Below are 22,709 nucleotides of genomic sequence, written 5' to 3'. Positions count from 1 at the left end.
TTAACGGAAGGGTATATTTAAGCAAATAATATAACAACAGGGATATATTTAGATTCAAAATATAACGAAGGATATATTTAATTCTTTTTTAATAGTACGGGGTATATTTGGCCCTTTTCCAAACAAAAAATGGCGAAAAAATATTGAGAGCATAACAATCATTTCACATCGAACCACGATGTCTATTGCGTCTTTTCAAATGTCTGCTACTGCAAAGTCTCTTCAAATTTCAGAGATCAAAAACCATGCATGATGCCCCTAAGTTTTTGGATATGATTTGAAATCATGAGATAAATTATATTTAGACATATAATTTAAATTTTGTAAGTTATATTTTTTCGTATAAACATAAAAATCTCATAAGTTGTGTATTAATTTTTTTCTAATTCTTATACAATCTTATCAAATGAGCAAGTCATAGTTTATAACAAAATTAATACGCTACTAGAAGGTTTTTCTAAAAAATATAACATAAATTGATCAAATTTTAATTCAATAAAAAGAAATTTTTAACATGAATAGTAATGTAACTATTCTTTAATATAATCATCCCACATGGTACGAACATAAATAACGGTTAGTAAAAGTTAATGAGGAGGTTGGTAAATAGTTGATGGGAATAGTTATTAAAAATGTCTATCAATTTATAGATTTTTTTTTATAAAATATAAAGTTATAGATAAGCTCTACATTTAAATTTTTTAAAATCATGACTTAAAATTCCAAATTATGCCTTTTTTTTTTTTTTGAATGACTTGAAATTTCATTTACTACTAAAAACTTCAAACTCCAAAGCTTCAGTTGGACCTTAATATACCATGATTTTCCATTTTTACCCCTGTAGGAAAATAGTAGGACAAAAAATAACAAGGCCAAGTATCACTAACAAATAAATCCTCGCCACGTGGCACTCTGTCCGAGGAAACCAATCAAAGCATTCTAAAAAAGGGCATAACAGCCATTTCACAGTGAACCACAAGGTCAATTACGTCATTTCATCAGTCAGCTAACTACAAAGTCTTTCTTCAGATCAAAAAACCCTTTCCTCAAATCACTTCACTCCGTCAATCTCCACAAACCTTCATTTGATGAAATATACCATGCTTTTCCATTTTTACCCCGTAGCAAAATAGCAGGACAAAAAAAACCAAAGGCCAAAGTATCACTAACAAATAACAGCTTGCCACGTGTCACTCTGCAACAAAACACACTAAGGGCAAAATCGACATTTCACACTGAACCACAAGGGCAATTACATCATTTCATCAGTCAGCTACTACAAAGTCTCCTTGCAGATCAAAAAACCCTTTCCTCAAATCACTACTTCACTCTGTTAATCTCCACAAACCTTCATTTTATGAAATATACCATGCTTTTCCATTTTTACCCCGCAGCAAAATAGCAGGACAAAAAAAAAACAAAGGCCAAGTATCACTAACAAATAACAGCTTGCCACGTGTCACTTTGTGACAAAAATACTAAGGGCAAAATCGACATTTCACACTGAACCACAAGGGCAATTGCGTCATTTCATCAGTCAGCTACTACAGAGTCTTCTTCAGATCAAAAACCCTTCCCTCAAATCACTACTCCACTCTGTTAACTCCACAAACAAACCTTCATTTTCAGTTGGCCGTTAAATGGCGGCCTCTTCTTCGTCTTCAGATACCGTCGTAGTAACGCCGTCAAGTCTCCGTCAAGCATTTGGCAATGTCTTCTCATTATTCATTCTCATTCTTATCGGTGTTCTCGCTTTCTCGATCCGTCTTTTCTCTGTAATATTCTTCACTCTTTTATTTACATTTTCTCTCCATACGTGTGATTAATTAATCATGTTGTTACTAATGCAAATTTTAAAACTATATTATATCTGTATATTCACTTAAACCATGACCTAATCTGTTGTCAGATATTTTGTTGTTTTTGTTTGTGAAATTTAGATCTAAATAATTCACATGCATTTTTGTTGTTGTTCAGCATTTTACATGTGATTGTTGATATGCTTAACGGAATTTTTTGATTTCATTCCTTCGCACTGTCACATAAACTAATATACATGTATTTTACATTTGATCAGGTCTGATTGTTTTTTTTTTTTCTTAACAACAGGTGATTAAGTATGAGAGTGTTATTCACGAGTTCGATCCTTATTTCAACTACAGAGTTACTCAGGTTTGTTTGTTTTTTTTTTTCCCATCAGATCTAAGTTTTTATTAGTAAATATCTAACGGATGTGTATATGCACATTATGACATTAACATATATATACATATGTGTGTGTGTGTGTGTTTATGCATATATATGTTTGGTTGGTTCTTTTCTTTATATTGTGTACAGTAGCATAAAATATATTAGGAAGTGATACAGTGAGGACTGGATCTCACATTTTGGCTCTTTTTCGAGAATGCTTCTATGAACTATTTGAATTAAGCTGAATTTGGGCAAAGGATGCATGAAAGGAATTTAACGTTTAACCACAGTACATCTGATGACATGTAAAAGTGAAATGCGTTATTAGGTGTAATTTAAACGGGTCAATGCATTTAACATGTGGATTTATAATATATATATATATTTTGTGTAAAGTAATTGCTGTAATTTTATTCATGTCGTACTATATTTATTTGATTTTTTCCTTAGATTATGTACAGTAGCATAAAATGAATTAGGAAGTGATACAGTGAGGAGTAGATCCTACATTTTGGCTCTTTTCTCGAGAATGCTCTAAAGAACTATTTGAATTAAGCTGATTTAGGGCAAAGGATTCGTGACTGGGATTTAACGTTCAAACACAATAGATCTGACGACATGTAAAAGTGAAATGCGTAATTAGGTGCAATTTAAACAGGTCAATGCATTTAACATGTGGATTTACAATATATATATATATATATATATATATATATATATATATATATATATATATATTTTGTGTGGAACCCTTTGATATGGTATAAGCAGAATACTGTTACCACAGAAAAGTATTTAGTGGCATCCTTGTGTACTATCAATAATGAGATATTCACGAAAGTTGTACCGTCCTTAATATTTTACTTCCATTATAGACATGATGGTAGCTCATAGGAGATAAATCTACGTTTTACTCAATCATATGACAAGAAGACCATAAAATTGTCAAAGTTGATAAGCCGGTGATGTATATTTAGATACCTTGTAAAGCTACATTATTAGGTGAATTTATCTTCAGCAGGTGTTGGTTAGGATGTCTAGTTCAGGGGGAAAACATGGGACATTCTTTCCATCATTTACACTATTATTCATGGAAACCAGTAAATTGGGTACTTTAGACGAACTGGCAAGAGAAAGCTTATTTCCTCTTTGGAATAATGGATTAATTGATTAAACAATTTGCAAGTTAATATGAGCTGTTTAACTAGAATTATAGTGCAGTTAATAGTAATAATTTTGATTATCCCCAAAAGAGAACATGTTTTAGGAAGTATGGTGTCCATTGAAACTAAATCAACCTTGTAGTAGGTCGGATGAACTTTAGTGCTCTTTCCGAGTGTTTTGGCAAAACAATTCTATAAATAATTGTTTTAGGTCATCACTTTTAGATTCTTATGCTCTTGATTCTTCATATTTTACACTGTCAATTTGTGGTGCTAATCTTGGATATATCTTTGATCATGAAGCTGTTGCTCCCTGGTAATTTCATCTTTGATCATAAAACTGTTCCATTCTTGCCCTTATAAAAAAAGAACTTTTCCATTCTTGCAGAGCATATCCTTGGATGATGATAATGATCATATCATATCATTATTGTTATTTTACTATTATTCATATTAAATGTTTGTCAGTACCACAAAACTATGTGAAATATAACCATGCTATTTCAATTGCAGTTTCTGACAAAGAATGGAATTTACGACTTTTGGAATTGGTTTGATGATCGGACCTGGTAATTATGATTGTAGGAGTGAATTAGTTATTCCAGACAATGTTTTCATGACTTATAGGTTCTTAATGGAAAATAACTGGTAATTAAGTTTTCCTTGTCTGATAGGTATCCACTTGGACGAGTGATTGGCGGAACTGTGTACCCTGGACTGACATTGACTGCTGGCACCTTGTGGTGGTGTGTATTACAGATCACTATTGTTCTAGAACACTCTTTTGTAGTTGCCAGTCTTCAAATTATGGGAATCTTTTTTATGTGGTTAAATTTATGAACTGATCTGTTCAGCCACCAAAGGAATAATGGTGTTATATATATGTTTGTTGGCAGGATACTGAATTCCTTGAATATTCCTCTTTCTGTGGAAACTGTGTGTGTATTTACTGCACCTACATTCTCTGCCTTTGCTGCTTGGGCAACATACCTTCTGACAAAGGTTTGTTCTCTGGGCTGATTAGATATTTTTTCACTTTTACCAAATTGATGTAGATGCTCCTTGTTTCTTTTGTTCTCTTGAACGTGTAGCAACCTAAAATCATGTCTCTGTTGTGAAGCGAGAGCTCTAATCCATACGACTCTGCTTTTGTAGGAAGTTAAAGGGGCTGGGGCTGGATTAACTGCTGCAGCTCTATTGGCCCTGGTAAATTTTCTTGCACACATTTCATCTGATGACTCCGAAACATGGCCTTTGGATATATCATTTCCGTAGGATGCATTGGGCTTAGAAAGAACACAAACTCTTGGGTGCATGCAACTGCACATATGTTTACTCAAGCACCCAGCTGCTTCACGATTTCTTACTCAAGTTATTATTCTCTTTGATTTAAGACAAAGTAGCATTTTCTTTTGGCTTTATAATAGTATTTGGCAGTCTAGAGTAACCTTTTGTTCCAAAAAAGAAAAACAAATTGCTAGTGTACTTTGTAGGAATGGTGAATTTTATTTTCATGCTACCTGCAGGTTCCATCATATATATCTCGATCAGTGGCCGGCAGCTATGACAATGAAGCTGTGGCCATATTTGCATTGATCTTCACTTTCTATCTCTATATAAAGGTTCAGTCTACATGATGTTCAGCTTTTAACTTAGTGGTGTTACGTGCAATATTTCTGGTGCCTATTGTTAAGATTTTTCGTGTTCTATTTTCACGTTGTGGAATGACGGTGAATGTTTGGTGCAGACACTGAACACGGGTTCCCTCTTTTATGCTACTCTAAATGCCTTGTCATACTTTTACATGGTAGGCAAATACTTCCTCCATGTTGATTGTTATTTTTACCTCTCATTCTGTTCTTCACCACATCTTTGCCGTTGAGTTTACTGTATTTCTATACTCTTTCAGGTTTGCTCCTGGGGAGGATATACTTTTATTATCAACCTTATTCCAATGCACGCCCTACTTTGCATCGTAACAGGGCGTTATTCTCCACGGCTTTATATTGCGTACGCTCCATTGGTAAGTACTAGCACCTGGGAGCCTTATTGATAAATGATTTCTGGTGTTAATTAGGGGTGACATCGGTCGGTTCGGTTTTCCATTTTTCGGTTCGATTATTCCGGTTTATGAATAAGAAAACCTAAGCCAAACAATAAACAGTTCGGTTCAGTTTTTTCATTTTGAGTCTTTTATTTTGGAAAAAGATTTGCTATTCTTTTTTCCCAAAAATGAGTTGGTCAAAAGGAAAAAAATTGGGCAATAAAAAATAGTCTGTACACCCAAGAAATTGTTATATGGTAGCCTGGTGTAATTACTGACTACATACTTTGGTGAACCTCTCACGTTTTGATAAGTTATAAAAAGGCGACAGAAAATGTAGAGGCCTTCATTCAATTTCAATTAAAATGTCACATTTTTATGTGAAAAAATGTGTAATGATCACCTGGGTTAGTACTTGATAACCAAAAGCCCATCATTTTTTAGCACGTTGGAAATATAAGTAATAACTAGGTGATACCCTTGTACCTTATGAGATTCCTGCAGTCTATTTGAACATGGATTTTGATCGTTGTTTAATGATCAACCCTGCTGTTTTTTACAAAAGGAGTGATGATCTTAGTTTCAAACAATAGTTAGTGACTGAGTATTAATACTCGTCTGCTGTCTAGATAGGGGTTCAAAGAGATTATCTTGGACATTAGTGGGGAATAGTAATACTTAGAAGCATTTCGGTTGTTCGGTTTAACTGAAATTGATTTTAGCAAAACCAAAACTAAACCGAGAACCAAAAGTCTTGAAATCTTAAACCGATACCGACTAAACCAATTTTTTTTTATTTTAACCGAATTATGCCCACTCCTGTTAATTCCAAAGTAATTTGTCTGTAAAATTCTGCAAACAGATTGCTATTATGTTCAACAAATGAGTAAATTTCTTTCATTGAGGGCGTAAAATCTTTTCGTCTGAATATATTCCCATTACAATTTTTGTACAAATTTGAGTTTGTTTTATTCTTCTAACTATCTGGGATATGGGTGCAGGTTATCTTGGGAACACTATTGGCTGCTTTGGTCCCTGTTGTAGGTTTTAATGCAGTAATGACATCAGAACATTTTGCTTCATTTCTGGTAAGGTTCATTTCTACTCTTTGTAGTAGTTCTGTCGTGGCTGAAATATATGATTAATGATGTGTTCTTGCATATTACCTGCCTAATTTAAGATATTCTCAGAGTACCACATTTCCTTGAAATCACCTTGGCTGTCTATATTGCATGACTGAATTGTAAGGATACTAGAATCCTCAAGTTTAAAATAGCTTGCATTACTTATAAAAAAGCAGCTTACATTGCTTATAAAAAACAGCTTGTTGCATTGAGATGGCATGGTTGGGTTGTATATTATGATTGGATGTGCTACTATTTCATTACTAGTGCCTTCGTCTCCATCCCCACTTTCTTTCTTAGTACATAAAAATTCTAGCTACTTAATGTAAAGCCTTTCTACAAAAAAAATCCAACAACATACCTAGTGAAATCCCACAATATGGGGTCGGGGGAGGGTAAGTGTACACAGACCTTACCCCTACCTTGGAAGATAGGGAGGCTGTTTCCGAAAGACTCTCTGCTCAAGAGAAAACATGATGAGAAAGGGTCAGATAAGCATAAGCAGTTCAAAGCAATATGAAAATGAAACTAACGAAAGCGAAAAAGCCATGATAAAGCAGTCTGGAAAAAAAAAAAGCAGTAGCTACCACAGATAAATAAGATAATCGAAGTACAAGGAACAACATATAGTAGCAAGAATCAAAGGACAATAAACTATAGATCAAAACTGCGACTACTAATACGAAGGGATACGCGGGACTACCTACCAGTCTTCTACCCTAATCTAAGTCCTCCATAACCTCCTATCTAAGGTCATGTCCTTGGTAAGCTGGAACTGCATCATGTCCTGTCTAAGCATCTCTCCCCAATACTTCTTCGGCTTACCTCTACCTCTTTTGAAACCGTCCGTACTGGGGCATCTGTGTCTCTCCTCTTCACATGCCCAAACCATCTCAGCCTCGCTTCCCGCATCTTGTCCACCGATGCCACTCCTACCTTATCCCGAATATCTCATTCCTAATCCTATCTCGCCTGGTGTGCCCACACATCCAACGCAATATTCTCATTTCCGCAACTTTCATCTTTTGGACGTGAGAGTTCTTGACTGCCAACGCTCCGTCCCATACAACAAAGTCGGTCTCACTACCACTTTGTAGAACTTGCCTTTAAGTTTTAGTGGCACCTTCTTATCACATAGCACTCCTGAAGCGAGCCTCCATTTCATCCACCTTGCACCAATACGATGTGTGATATCATCCTCAATATCCCCATTTCCTTGTATAATAGACCCAATATACTTGAAACTTCCTTTCTTTTGGATGGCCTGGGTACCAAGCCTCACTTCCACGCCAGCCTCATGTGTCACGTCATTGAACTTACACTCCAAGTACTCTGTCTTGGTCCTACTCAACTTGAACTCTTTAGACTCCAAAGTTTGTCTCCAAACCTCCAGCTTAGCGTTCACTCCGCTGCGAGTCTCATCAATAAAGACTATGTCATCCGCGAATAACTTACACCATGGCACCTCACTTTGAATTTGCCTCGTCAAACAATCCATCACCAAGGTAAATAAAAATGGGCTAAGAGCTAATCCCTGGTGCAACCCCATCTCTACTGGGAAGTGCTCTGAGTCTCCTCCTACTGTCCTTACCCTGGTATTGGCTCCCTCATACATGTCCTTGATCGCTCTAATGTACGCCACAGGTACACCTCTAGCCTCCAAGCATCTCCATAAAACCTGTCTTGGTACTTTGTCGTAAGCCTTTTCTAGGTCGATGAAAACCATGTGTAAGTCCCTCTTCCTCTCCCTATACTGCTCCACCCGTCTCCTCACAAGATGAATGGCTTTTGTAGTTGAGCGCCCCAGTATGAATCTGAACTAATTCTCTGAAATGGACACGCCTCTTCTCACCCTCATCTCCACCACCCTTTCCCACACTTTCATAGTGTAGCTTAGCAACTTGATACCTCTATAGTTGTTGCAACTTTGAATGTCACCCTTGTTCTTGTACAAAGGAACCCTCGTACTCCACCTCCATTCCCCGGACATCTTCGGCATCTCAAAAATGCCATTAAACAATCCTATCAGCCACTCCAAACCTACCCTGCCTACACTCTTCCAAAACTCCCCAAGAATCTCGTCAGGCCCGGTCGCTCTTCCCCTGCGCATCCTGCGAACAACACCCTTAACCTCATCCACCTTTATACTCCTACAATACCTAAAATTGCGACGCCTATCAGAGTACTCCAAATCTCCTAACACAATGTCTCTTTCACCTTCTTCATTCAGGAGTTTATGGAAGTATAACTGCCATCTCCGTCTAATGAGAGCTTCCTCTACCAATACTTTGCCATCCTCGTCCTTGACGCAGTTTACTTGATCCAAATCCCGTGCCTTCCTCTCCCTCGCCTTGGCTAGCCTGAACAACTTCTTATCCCCGACTTTATCCTCTAGTTCTGCATATAGGCGTTCAAAAGCTGCTGTTTTTGCCGCCGAAACTGCCAGCTTCGCTTCCTTTCTCCCAATCTTATACCTTTCCCTATTGGTCCGCTTCTCCTCATCGCCTTTGCTGTCGACCAACTTCGCGTACGCCACCTTCCCTTGGACTCCTCCATTCCACCACTAGTCCCCTCGGTGTCCACCACGACGACCTCGCGAAACCCCTAATACATCTCTAGCTGCTTCCCTAATGCAGCTGGCCGTCCTATCCCACATACTGCTCGCGTCCCCCCTACTCTCCCAAGCCCCCATATCCATCAACTTGTCCCCTATCTCTTGGGCACTAGACGAAGTCAGACTCCCCTACCTGATCCTCGGCCGGTCATCCACGACCCTCTTTTTCTTCTTCCTCTTAATCTCCAAATCCATCACCAAGAGCTTATGCTTGGTCGTAAGGTTCTCACTCGGAATGACCTTGCAGTCTTTAGAAAGACCTTTATCATTTTTTCTAAGGAGCAAAAAGTCTATCTGTGTCGCAACCACCAAACTACGGAAGGTTACCAAGTGCTGCTCCCTGTTCGGGAAACTCGAGTTGGCTCCAATCCAAAAGCTTTTGCGAAATCCAGAAGTGAGACTCCTCCGTTCTTGTCTCTGAAGCCAAAACCTCCATGCTCATCGTCGGAGTCCCCCGAAGTTGACCCGATATGTCCATTGAAATCTCCTCTTATGAATAACTTCTCGGTGGGCGGTATACCTCCCACCACTTCGTCCAAATCCTCCCAAAAGCGCCTCTTCTCCTCCTCGTCCAAGCATGCTTGTGGTGCGTAAGCACTAATAATGTTCAAAGTAAACCCTCCGACGACCAACTTAATCGCCATCATCCGGTCATTGACCCTCCTCCTAACCTCTACCACCTGGTCCCTTAGCTCACTATCTACTAAAATGCCTACCCTATTCCTATACATCGACTTATCTGAGAACCATAACTTATACCCGTCCACATCCTTAGCTTTTGGTCCTACCCATTTGGTCTCTTGGACGCAAGCTATATTAATCCTCCTTTTCTTATGAATCTTAACTAGCTCTATGGACTTCCTGTCAAAGTCCCAATGTTCCAGGACCCTACTCTCAACCTAGACACTCCCTGAACCCACTGACCCCCAAGCCACTAAGGCAAATCTAAGCTAATAAAAAATTTATCTAAAACAAACAGGAATCAATACAAAGCACAAGTTAGCAAGAAACTATAGGCAAGTCGGGCTACTACGACAGGAGTGATAGCACTATAAGTGAGAGGAATAAAGGCAAGAATGTAACGTCAAGATTCAAAAGATTCAATAATGCGAAGCAGGCAAAATTTAACAAGGCTAAAAGACAGAATGGATACGGGCCACCGGAGGTACTAACTCCAGGTGAATAGAACCTGTCCGCAGCCAAAAATTACAGTTTGCCGCCCTGATTTGCTGCCCGCCACCTGGGATTACTGTTCACCACAGTGACCTGCCGGAAAACTTGAGTACCTGTGCTGACCTGACCGGAAACCTACTGGAAAGGGGCTTCCGGTTGTATAATAGAGAAGGCAAGAAGCGCAAAGCAAAGAAAAGAGGAGAGGAGGAGAGAGGAGAGAGATCTGGCCAGAAAACTACCTACCGTCTGTGTTCGTCGGCAAAAGAGGAGAGAGAGAGAGAGGGGTACCTGGTCGGAGTGGCTCACTGCTGGGGAGAGGGTGGGGGTGGGGGAGTTATGCTACTTACCGTTGGGGAGAAAGGGAAGAGAGAGGAGAGAGACAGTTCAGAAATCTTCCCAACTACAGTAAGAAAATCAAAATCCTTTTTTTTTTTAAAAAAAATTTTCATTTCAGGTGTGCGGTATCACTTGATGAGATTCAAAATTTGAATTCATCGAAAGTATACACTATTTCTACTTTAGCTTGCTACGATTAATCTTCAACCTCTCTCTAAATCAAACCAAGGCCCTTTTAATATGTGTTGCCGGAGCATTAGATTAAACAGAGTGTTAAACACTATACCGGTCTACGTTTTATTCTACTATGCTTTGTGATTATCAGCTTCTATAAAGCGGTCAAATGATCAGGCCTAGGTTTCATCTTTGTTAGAAAAAGGAATTAGGAAGTTCATTATCATTATGAAGGAAGATTGCTCGAGTACTAGAAAAGTAGCGTAGTGGCCTTTATGGGGTGGGATAGTTAATTGGATGAAAGAAACCCTTTGTTAATGAAAATGAATGATTATATTTGTGATGATATCTAGATTACAAAGTAATATTCTGTGATTAGAAATATTATGAAACATCTTTGGGTCCTAATTAAATTGATATATGCACTTAGCGGTGTCAAATGGGCCGGTTGGGCTGAATTTGGGTGGGTTAAAGCGGGATGACGTAATAAATGGATGGGTCATTAACCCACCCAAAGGTTATTTGGGTTGATACGGTCTAACCAATGAGTCTAATCCAACCCACTCAACTCTTACCAGGTTTTAATTTCTCTATTTGTTGTAGTTCGTTCAATTACTAAACAAAACTAATACTCCCTTCGTCCCAATTTAAGTGTCTTACTTTCTCTTTTGGTCTGTCCCAAAAAGAGTGCCTCTTTTTATATTTAGGGCCCGTTTGGCCATAAATACCAAAAACTTTTTCACTTTTTTTGGAATTTTTGAAGTTGGAGTTGTGTTTGGCCATAGTTTTTGAAATTGTAGTTTTTGGTGAAATGTAGTGTAAAAAGGTGAAAAAAGTTGAAATTTTTTGAAAAACAAGTTTTTCTTGTTTTCAGTATTCCGGAATACAACTCCGGAAAAAAGTGAATAATTTTTATGGCCAAACGCTAAAAGTAAAAAAAAAGTGAAAATTTTCCGGAAAAAAGTGAATAATTTTTATGGCCAAACGCCCACTTAGTTTTCCAATTCCAACATTCTACATGGCAAGTTTAAGACTACAAGATTTCAAGGACTACACACATCTTTAATTTAAAACCACAAGATTCAAATGTCTCACTTTGTTTCTTAAACTCTGTGCCTAGTCAAAGTAAGACACTTAAATTGGGACGGGGGAGTATAACTTTTTTTCTTTTATTATGACCATATATATCAACAAAGTTTCTCATGGATCAATTCAGGCTATATAACTTTTAGACGGACGGAATTGGGCAACTCAAAGTGGGCGTGTCAGTAATGGGTGGGTCATGTTTTCATGGGATGACTTTTCTATCCCTATGTGCACTGAGATTTCTGCTGGTTATGTACAGGTGTTCCTAATTCTCAATGTTGTGGGGCTTGTCTATTACATCAAAGGGATGCTCACACCAAAAATGTTCAAAGTAGCTGTGACTCTTGTTGTATCTGCAGGCTTGTAAGCTCCTCTAATTTATATGAATAGCTTCTTATACTGATGCCTAGAATTAATTAAAAAAAAAATGCTCAGTGGACATGGATTAATTAAATTAATTGGATCAACCCCTGTTTATTAATTAATTTCTGTTTTTGAATTCTGTTATTTGTTCCAGTTATGATTGCTTCTTCTTTCGTTATTCAGGATTGTTTGCTGCGCGTTGGTAGCTGTGCTAATTGCACTTGTTGCCTCTAGCCCAACAAAGGGATGGAGTGGACGAAGCCTTAGCCTGCTTGATCCGTATGCTCCTTGCTTTGTGTATCATGTTGTCATCTTTTATGATTACTTTACATTATCTTTAGTTTTCTACCGTAAAAAGAGGACACAGTGATATCTTACTTTGATTTTCCCTAAAGAAAATCGACTGACATTTCAAGATAAAGCTGTGACTTATGATCTCTGATGCACATTGGTGCACAGAATCCAGTATCTTGAAGCAGATGACCAAATATGAATTATTCCATTCGGGTGTCTGGAGGGCTTGATGTGATTGTTACATATACTGCAGTTACTGTTACATATAACAGTGTAGAGAATATTTATGTCTTGGTACTAAGCTCTTAAGGAACCTGTATAACCTGATTATGAGATGATTGTGTTTGAGCCTTTAAGAAACAAATAGTGATCTTTACAAAATTATCCATGCTTCTCCTGCATTTTTGTTGTCGCAGATGCCTCTATTACAAGCCAAAAGAGTAGAATCTCTCCCTCCCTCCCTCTATCTCTCAGTGTTATGAAGATTTTGCGGTGACGATTAAGATGTTGAATCTTGGATTTCAAGAGATTTGATTGATTTTCATGCAACATTTAGGCCCCAGTATTGTTAAGAGCGGTCGTTCCAGCGCTTTAAACATGAAGTGAGGGTTTATCGCTTCTCATTCGTTAAGCAATGCGATTTCAAGAAGTGCACGCTTGAGATAGTGGGGCGTGCAATGTGATTAAGCAAAAAAGGGTCTATTTTTTGAATTTGACTTTAAAGGGGTGGGCAAAGAAAAATAGGAGAAATAGCTTTTGTTATCTTTGTGTTAGGACTCTTTCAAGTGTGCTTCGGTTTTCTCCTTGTTGTCTTTGTTATCATAGTCTTCTCTCTACTTAGCCATGCAATGACTCTTTGTCTACAGCTGCGACTCAACTTTTATTGTTTACTTTTTTTCTTCTTTTCCTTCTCTATGATGATTCTTTCTTCCTTCAATTGTACATGATCCTCTTTTGCTACCCTTTTTGGGCTTCTTATCTTCTATGTCTCTCTTCTACTATCTCTTAGTATGATTCTATTTTCTTTATTTCTAAACCTCTGATTCATTTTCTGTTCTTCCATTCTTATTTTGATTGCTTTGAAAATACAAGTAGTGATTCTTGTTTAACTATGGCAGTTACTTAAGCAATTATTTGAAATTGATTTATGCATGTTATTTCCTTTTTTGATAGTTAAAGGTATAGCATTGATATCAGCTGCAAGAAGGTGCCGTGAAATAATTACAAGAAGCAAAATATGCATGTTGCTTCTTATAAATTGAGTTATGCTTGTTACTTTTTGATATCTGAAGAATCAGAAGTGAAAATCAGTTTTAAAATTGAACTTATGTCTCTATTGGCTTGTTGAAATTGCGTTCTAATGATGTGTTTTTGGACTGTTTGATGTAGAAAGTAGTACTTATGTTATAAGCACTCAGTTCACAAATGCTTTGTATTTTTTGATTTTCTTTAAATTGTAAGCTTACCTTGTTGCTTGTAGCTAAAGCCCCTGCTGCCGTTCACCCTTACAAAATCTTGGCATTTCTACTTTGCGCTTTCGAGTTTTGTCCCTTGTTAAATTCTGGGGGAGTTGCTTCTAGATTCCACAATTCTTATCTCATGCAGCGTACTGAAGCAACTTTCTGTTTTTATTTTTCTTTGAATTGAGACAGAACTTATGCGAGCAAGTATATACCGATTATTGCCAGTGTTAGTGAACATCAGCCACCTACTTGGCCTTCTTACTTTATGGACATAAATGTATTAGCTTTCTTGGTCCCCGCAGGCATTATTGTAAGTGTCAATTTTCAGCTCCATTTATCTCGACTTTCTCATGTTAATTTATCATTCTCTGGGCTTCGAATCGATCTTTACTTTTGCCATTTGTAGGCATGCTTTTTGCCCCTGACTGATGCTAGCTCCTTTGTGATTCTTTATTTAGTGACTTCCGTATACTTTTCTGGTGTTATGGTAAGGATTTCAAGATTTTCTGCCTTTTTCTTCTGTTTTCTTTAGGCTCCCTTATTGCTAAACGTCATTCCATTTGCTGAAATCACAGGTCCGCCTAATGCTTGTACTGGCCCCAGCAGCATGTATAATGTCTGGGATTGCTCTATCATCAGCTTTTGGTGTTTTTACTCGATCAATCAAATTCGCATCAATTGGAAAAGAGGCCGATGTAAGTGTCTTTGTTGTTCTTTCAAAGGTGATGCCAATTGTTAGCTATTTTCATAATTCTGAACTAGTTCTTGTCATTTTATTCACCATCAAGGCAGGGGATACTGGTAATGGTGTTACACAGAATGATGTGGTGAAGCCTGATAGAAATGAAGAACCACCAAAGGAAAAAGCTTCAAGAAAAAAGAAGAAAGAAAAGGAGAATGTTGCAAAAGCTCCTATTGCTACTAAAAAAAATGAGAGGAGGCTTTTGATGTTACCCATGGAGACGTCTGTTGTTGCTATTCTTTTACTTATACTGCTGGGTGCCTTTTATGTGGTATGTACCTTTGCTCTGTCCAGAATGTACTACTTGCAGCTATATCAGTCCTATTTATTAATTCCATTTTTATGTTTTTAGATACAAGTAATTAAGTTCTTTTTCTTTTCCTTGTCTGATAATGATATATTTTTTTAGAGGAAACATTCTAAATAATTTGGCTTGGTTGAGGTGGTGCTTTTTCCAGTGGATTAATTATTAAATAAGCGACCATTTATTAAATTTTTTCGTCACTACAATTCTTAATTGCTAGCTTTGTTCTTTTCATTCCCTGACAAAGTTGCTTGGAGAAAGCTAGCACTTAAGACTAGCCAAGCTTCAAATTCAATTTTTAGATGATGGTCCCATGCCTTGGCTCAGGGCTATCACATTACTAGTGTTTGGGGGATTCTATCCCACTGAGAAAAGCACACACTCTTCCTTTTTTGCTCAAGAAAAGAAGAATTTTCCCCTCATCGCTGGCAATCTGGATTCTATTTCCTTTTCATTCATCTATCAACCATCACTATTCCTAGTTGCTGTTTCTGGGAATAGAAGGGAAAGAGTGGACAAGGAATTGATGCTGGAGCTGTTCCCTGGGAATGATTAGGAACATATGTCCTAGGTTGATACCTGCGTGAGCCAACTTTTTTGTTTTATTGATAGCAATATAGAGGTAAACATAGCTGCAAATGAAGGATGATTTTTTATGTTTTAGGTAAACATTTGCTCTGATGGGTATATGTCATGGGTAAACTAAGAAAGTAAATGAAAAGTTCTAGGGACTCATTGTTGGTATGTGCTACAGTCCTCATTTCCTAGTGGTGCAGCATCTTAAACTCATGGCTCAGTAAATGACAGAAACGGAAAGCTCTAGTTCTGTTTCTTACTTCCTGAGGTGCAAACCCGGTTTTAATGCAAGAGAAAATACAATCTCATATAGCTACATGGTCTGTCAGTTTGTAGATTAAATTTGATAGCTGTCTTTGATGAATATCTCAATTTGATATGTTTGAATAAATAGATTGTCACATTCATGTGCTGTGTTATTCTTAGTTGTACACAACTATCTCGGTGCCATAGCAAACTGAAAAGTGTTACCTAAATCCCATATGAACCAATGAAATACCTTATGGCATTTGCATTTCTTCAAGTTCTCATATTTCCTTGCAACCTTTTTAAAGACTTTTTTCTCCTTGGTTTCTTTGTTGATTTTTTGAGAGAAAAGGTAATTTTATTTCTTTGTTGACTTATTCGGTAAAGAAATTTCCTTATAGGTTCATTGTGTCTGGGCAGCTGCGGAAGCATACTCAGCTCCTTCCATTGTACTAACATCACATTCGCATGACGGACTTCATGTTTTTGATGACTTCAGAGAGGCTTATGCATGGTTGAGCCACAATACCGATGTAGATGATAAAGTGAGTTCTAATCCTCTTCTTTCTCTTGATTTATGGTTTCCCTCTGTTGATGAGATGGTTCTAGAAGTTGCAATTTGGTTTCTTTATGCACCAATTCTGGTTGACTAATGGATGTAGTGGCGGTGCAGTAGGACATTGTAATGGTGGCCAAGATTTGGTTTTTGCTTTGCTTGAAGTATATTTTCAGATCGACCCAATTCAGCTATTTTTTTTTTCTATTTGATAGTATGAAATTTTAACGTGGCTTGGTTACTTATACCTGCTGAAAATATCTTTTTTAAATAATTCTTAGTAGCTACTGCTCCTTTTTTTCAGACTGCTTTTATCATGGCTTTTTCACTTTCGTTAGTTTCATTTCATACTGCTTTGAATCGCTTGTCCCTATCTGACCTTTTTTGCCATGCTTTCTCTTGAGCCGAGGGTCTTTCGGAAACAGCCTCTCTACCTTTCAAGGTAGGGGTAAGGTCTGCATACACTTTACCCTCCCTAGACTCCAAATTGTGGGATTTCACTGGGCATGATCATGATCTAAAGATTGCTAATCAAACCCAATTAGCATTCAGTGAGTAATTATAGACCCGCACAACTGATCTTGAAACAATTTGTTTTGGAGTTGGATTCATATTTAACTAATGTAAACCATTGCTTTCAAAAGTGTACATGAAGCTTGCTTAAGCCATAAGGATAGGCGGAGTGCAAACTGGGGCTTCGCTGACTTATGCGGTGCTTTAGTGAAGGCGTTGAGGCATGCATCTTGGCAAACACCAGCCAACCAACTGCTTATTTTATATTAAATTATTTATCTGTTCTTGAAAGCCTGATTTAGAAAAGGGGATGAATATGTTAGTGATTAGGGATGTGAAATTAGAAATATTGTATGAGCAGGTTAGTCACTAGATCTAAAATTTATACTTAAATTTATGCATTTGATGAAAATTAAATATAGTTTTAAATGTGATTGAAATGGTTTCTTACTTTGTATAATTTACTTAGTTGCTTCCTTTTCAATTCTTTTACCCATGTAATTATTCACTCTTTGTAGTTATTTTCTTGCTACATACATACATATGTCTGTGTCTGTGTATGCCTCGCTCAAACACTGGTGTTTATGTTATTCTGCTAACTCTTTTCAGGTGGCATCATGGTGGGATTATGGCTATCAGACGACTGCCATGGCCAATCGCACTGTTATTGTTGATAATAACACCTGGAACAATACACACATTGCAACAGTTGGTACAGCCATGTCATCTCCTGAAAAGGCAGCCTGGGAAATCTTCAACTCTTTGGATGTAAAATATGTTCTTGTTGTCTTTGGAGGTTGGTACTATAGTGTTGCTCAAACTCAATCAAGACTTACTGTTTAGCAATAGCCTTGAAGTGTAATGCCTACCATCAACTTCAGGTCTTGTTGGGTACCCAAGTGATGATATCAACAAGTTCCTCTGGATGGTTCGAATTGGTGGAGGTGTCTTCCCTCATATCAAGGAACCTGATTATCTGGTGTGTTACTGTCCTTTAGCTACCTTCTTTTTGTGGTCAAATAATCGACTGTTCTTTGTTTCTGAACTTGATGTGGTTGCCATTAATATTTTACTTTGATGAGCAGACATTGAGCATATTTGTTGCTTCTTTAATAATATATTTTATGAGGCAAGTCCTAGGCTTATTAAGGATCTTCCTTCTGGAACATTTGCAGGCTCTTATTGGAGTCGTGATAATATAATCGTGAGATTATGCCTAGTACAAGTAGATAACTCTGATATGGTTATCATAGGATGCAGTTGCCTATCTTTAAGAGTTAACCAGTATTCGAGCCATTTATAAACTGCTTATCAAGTTCATGCTCTTAGACACTAAAAGCTACACAATTGTTTCTTATCGTGTTATTGCATGTCCGATGTCTGTTTATTAAGTTCATGCTCTTAGGCACTAAGAGGCTAAGAGCTACATATTGATGTTTGAGTTTATCTTAGAATCCTAGTTTCAATTCCACTAATCATTTCCTTCTCTTTTGAAAGAGAGATGGCCAGTACCGGATTGACAATATGGCTACTCCAACCATGCTGAACTGCCTTATGTACAAACTATCTTATTACAGGTGCTAAATTATTGAGAACATGCAAGTTTATTTTAGGTGGCCTTTAGGCATGAACTTCAATTACTCACATTGTCTCTATCCTGTGCTGTAGGTTTGTGGAGACAGATGGCAAAGGTTTCGATAGAGTAAGGCGGACTGAAATTGGAAAGAAACATTTTAAGCTCACCCACTTTGAGGAGGTACGTATGAAGGCATATTTTTGCTGAAAATTGCATGTGTATTAAGTGAAGCATGCGTGCTGTGTGTGTTGAAAGCTATTTCGCGTTGAATCTTTGTAGCTCCGAGAAGACTTAATTAGTCGTCAACCAATTATCATTTTGATTTCTAAGTTGGTTGGTGGGAATTGATGATGAAGCAACAATAGTTTGTTGAAGCATTTTTGTGCACCAACTCACGACTCATTTGGTTCATTGGATTTATCACTATGGCCTTGTTAATATGCTTTGAGGCAAGGATAAATGTGGCGCTGTTAAAGGAAATTTGTTCATGAACTTGCCTAAAATGAATATAAATTTCATAAATATAAGGTCATACATATGACTATTCTAGATAGCGTACCGTAGACGGAGAATGCTAATTTCTCTAGCATTTTCTACACCTGCACCCACTTTGCAGATCTAACAAATTTGATACCAAGAGGTTGAATTTTCTTGCTGAAATAATCCATTGATGAGCTATGCAAATCTTTTTGTATATTGTAAATGCTATACAATTCTAGATAGCAGCCTTGGAAGGGCGCTGATTTCTCCACTTCAACTATTCATTCTGCTCTCCACCTTGCTGCTCTTGTTAATTTGATAGAAAGGGTTAACCTTCCAAGGGTGTGAGCTGTGAGCTATTCTTGGAACCCAAAATCTTGAATTGGAAGGAACAAAGAAAGTTGAAAGGGTGAAAAAGGATGGACGATTTACTGAAAAAATTTAACTCCCAATTAATAGTGGAGTACGGAAGGCCTTCATTTTGCTTTGTGGAAATCGTTAGGAGAGTTGGACACAGGAATACCCAGTAAAGAATATTCATAATTTTCTGTTGTCTGTGATGTACGAATTCAGCTCAACCCTACTATCTCAGTACTTGCTTTTCAAGAGCTGAATTGACTTATGCTACTATATGTTTGTGGCTTTTGTCAATGAGTAGGTGAACTCTTGCAAAATAGATCCAGAGATCCTTGACCAGTCATTTCTGGAAATTATAGACCGAACAATGAGAAAAGAAAAATGAGATTGTTCCGTAGATTGGAAATATGAATGTTTATCAGAACTGTACATGCCCTACTTTGCATGGAGAACAATAGGAATGTGTGTTGGTTCTCCTAATTCTGTTTCTTCTGGTGGTGGGTGGAAAGAAAGGATGCCACAAAGAAAGCAAAGATACCGGTGAGGTTTGTGGGGGTTGGGGGTGGTGATTGGAAATTTTATCATGGAATTAATGAAGACTGAAGTTGAGTGCATAAATTAGCACTCAGACAATTGTCCACAGATTCTCGATTTCCTATATCACTAGTGTTTATCTTCGATCAAGATGCAGTTGAAAACACATAGAGACACGCACAGGCACATTTCTTTTTTTGTTTTAATCTATGAAACATTGATGTGAATAGGATATTTAAATTAGTATTAGACGATTTCAATGTTTCTTTTACTGAATATATCAGAATTTCAGATAAAATTTCAAGAATCAGCAGTTTTTGGCATTCCATGATTATAACTAGATAGGCATTTAGTGTGATATAGATTCTATATATTATTGGATATATTGGAAGGCATAAGGATGTTGGCTGTATAACCTGTTTACATGTTAGGAATTTCTAAAAGATAGTGTGTCCAAAGAAAAAATAGTTTGTGGGTGGCCTTGCATTCCCGCAAACATTGGTTGAAGTATTTGTCATTCACCTGCAATTTTGTGAATGGACATGCATTCATGCAACCTAGTGAACTACTACATATTATTCACCTCCTGGTATATGTATTTTATGCAGGTTTTTACTACTCACCACTGGATGGTTCGAATATACAAATTAAAACCTCCTAAGAACAGAATGCGTGGAAAGACTAAGAAGTCTAAATCGGTATGTTTTGGACTCCTCTGTTTCCGAATACATGCAACTTTAAATGTCTTACACCTGTATTTTTCTTGTGAAAATTGGCAGAAACCTACTTTGAAAAGAAGTGCAACACGAAAGAAGAATCCATGGCAATAAAGGGCTACTCATAACGAGTAACTTTATTTATCAGCTTCATGATAGGAATACTTGGTAGAATGAGCTTCATGTGAAAGGATTGTGTGCTGTAAACGCTCGATCTTTTTTCCTTGAATGTACGCCAAAGTATCCCAAATTCTATAGTCCTCAAATTTTGAATTGCCTTGATTATTATACAGAGAAGACGATTGTCCGCACCTTTTTTGATATAGACTTAGCAAGGAATCACATGTATCTATTGCTTATTAGGCGCATACCAATTAGTCTACTTCTGAAAATGCTCTTCTGAGTCCAACACTATAGTTGTAACTGAGATTTTTTGAAGTGTTAAAAACTAATCGGCTGATATTAGTGTTATACATTTTTTTTACTCTGATATTCTCTCAAGTCCATTATTTAAATTTTAATATGCTGAACCTAAAAAAATCTTGTCACCAGTCGTGTGTGTGTGTGCCCTCCAATCCCTTTTGCATGTTTTTGAGTTTGGAAGTTATTCATGTATTCGGTTGTTCACTATACTAGTGTACTATCGTTTTCTTTACTATCTTGGACCATTCAATGTCTCGATTCTCTCTTGTTATATAGTTGGACCATCCGTCTGTCCATTTACAGACGAACAATCTAGGCATGTATTCAGAGTTTCTATAGGGTTTGCAATGATTTTCGAGTTTGATTCTATAAAATTACCAACTGTAACTAACATCTGTTAATGCAAAATTAGAAGGAAGCACTCGGGATATGTACCACTAATATATACAGTTCTGATAAACCCTTGTACAGAAACTGTCCTTGATAATATTCCGGGGAAATAGGGGTTGTAGAGGAAACCATATTGAAAGAAATGTTCGTAAAAACTAATAAGATTGTGTATACCATCAAGGAATGTGGGCTTTCTCCACCTTTGACCATAGTTTTCGGGTTTGAGTCCTGGGAATGAAAAATTTCTAGAGGGAGTGCATCCTCTTAACGGTCTTATGAGGAGCGATTCTAAAATTAGTCAAGTTATTGAGTTTCACATTATAGTTTCTTTGGCAATCTCTCTTGAAAATTTTGATGTCTTCAATACTCGAGTACTACATAGCTTTTTTCGTGCTATCATATGTATGATATACTTTTACAAAGGAAGGAAATAACTTTAATGTATCAATTCTTTTTCACATGGAGAAGATGAAACCACGAGTTCACATCTCTTAATTTGTAAGGTAGTCTTTGTCTTTAGAATTTTGATGTCCTAACTAATAGAGCACTATGTAGCTTTTCTTTTTTGTGCTATTGGATAATTCTTGTAAAGAGAAATAAGAACTTTTCTAATGTATCATCTATCAATTCTTTTTCAAATGGGAAAGATGATAATTACGAGTCAATCCATCTCTTAATTTCATAGGATCATTGTCTTAAAGAATTTTGATGTCTTGAATAATAGAGGACTATGTAATTTTCTTCGTATTGTCGCAGATACTTGTAAAGGAAAAGGAGATAACTTTTGCAATGTATTAATTCCTTTTCAAATGGAGATGAAACCACGAGTTCACATCTCTTAATTTGTAAGGTAGTCTTTGTCTTGAGAATTTTGATGTCCTAACTCCTAACTAATAGAGCACTATGTAGCTTTTCTTTTTTGTGCTATTGGATAATTCTTGTAAAGAGAAAGGAGAACTTTTCTAATGTAGAATTTTGATGTCCTAACTAATAGAGCACTATGTAGCTTTTCTTTTTTGTGCTATTGAATAATTCTTGTAAAGAGAAAGGAGAACTTTTCTAATGTATCATATCAATTCTTTTTCAAATTGGAAAGATGATAATTACAAATCAATCCATCTCTTAATTTCTTAGGATCTTTGTCTTAAAGAATTTTGATGTCTTGAATAATAGAACATTATGTAATTTTTTTCGTACTATCGCTGATACTTGTAAAGAAAAAGGAAATAACTTTTGCAATGTATTAATTCTTTTTCAAATGGAAAATATGAA

The 22,709-nt window shown here is 36.9% G+C and overlaps 1 protein-coding gene across 1 annotated transcript; it reads left to right on the top strand.

Annotated features, from left to right (window-relative positions):
* The first annotated feature begins 1,324 nt into the window (after positions 1–1,324).
* LOC132636815 (dolichyl-diphosphooligosaccharide--protein glycosyltransferase subunit STT3A-like) lies at positions 1,325–21,114 on the top strand. Its single transcript, XM_060353845.1, has 23 exons — positions 1,325–1,775; positions 2,110–2,172; positions 3,867–3,922; positions 4,028–4,099; positions 4,250–4,355; positions 4,509–4,559; positions 4,880–4,975; positions 5,101–5,160; positions 5,263–5,376; positions 6,399–6,485; positions 12,164–12,267; positions 12,451–12,546; positions 14,214–14,334; positions 14,431–14,511; positions 14,600–14,719; positions 14,813–15,037; positions 16,294–16,437; positions 17,571–17,757; positions 17,843–17,940; positions 18,459–18,538; positions 18,630–18,717; positions 20,517–20,606; positions 20,688–21,114. The coding sequence occupies exons 1-23, from the start codon at positions 1,641–1,643 to the stop codon at positions 20,736–20,738; spliced, it is 2,325 nt and encodes a 774-aa protein (XP_060209828.1). The 5' UTR covers positions 1,325–1,640; the 3' UTR covers positions 20,739–21,114.
* The last annotated feature ends 1,595 nt before the right edge of the window (positions 21,115–22,709 follow it).

The sequence above is a fragment of the Lycium barbarum genome, chromosome 4, assembly GCF_019175385.1.
Source record: "Lycium barbarum isolate Lr01 chromosome 4, ASM1917538v2, whole genome shotgun sequence".
Lineage (NCBI taxonomy): Eukaryota > Viridiplantae > Streptophyta > Magnoliopsida > Solanales > Solanaceae > Lycium > Lycium barbarum.
Note: the sequence above shows the minus strand (reverse complement) of the source record. Positions and strands in the feature narration are given on the sequence as shown.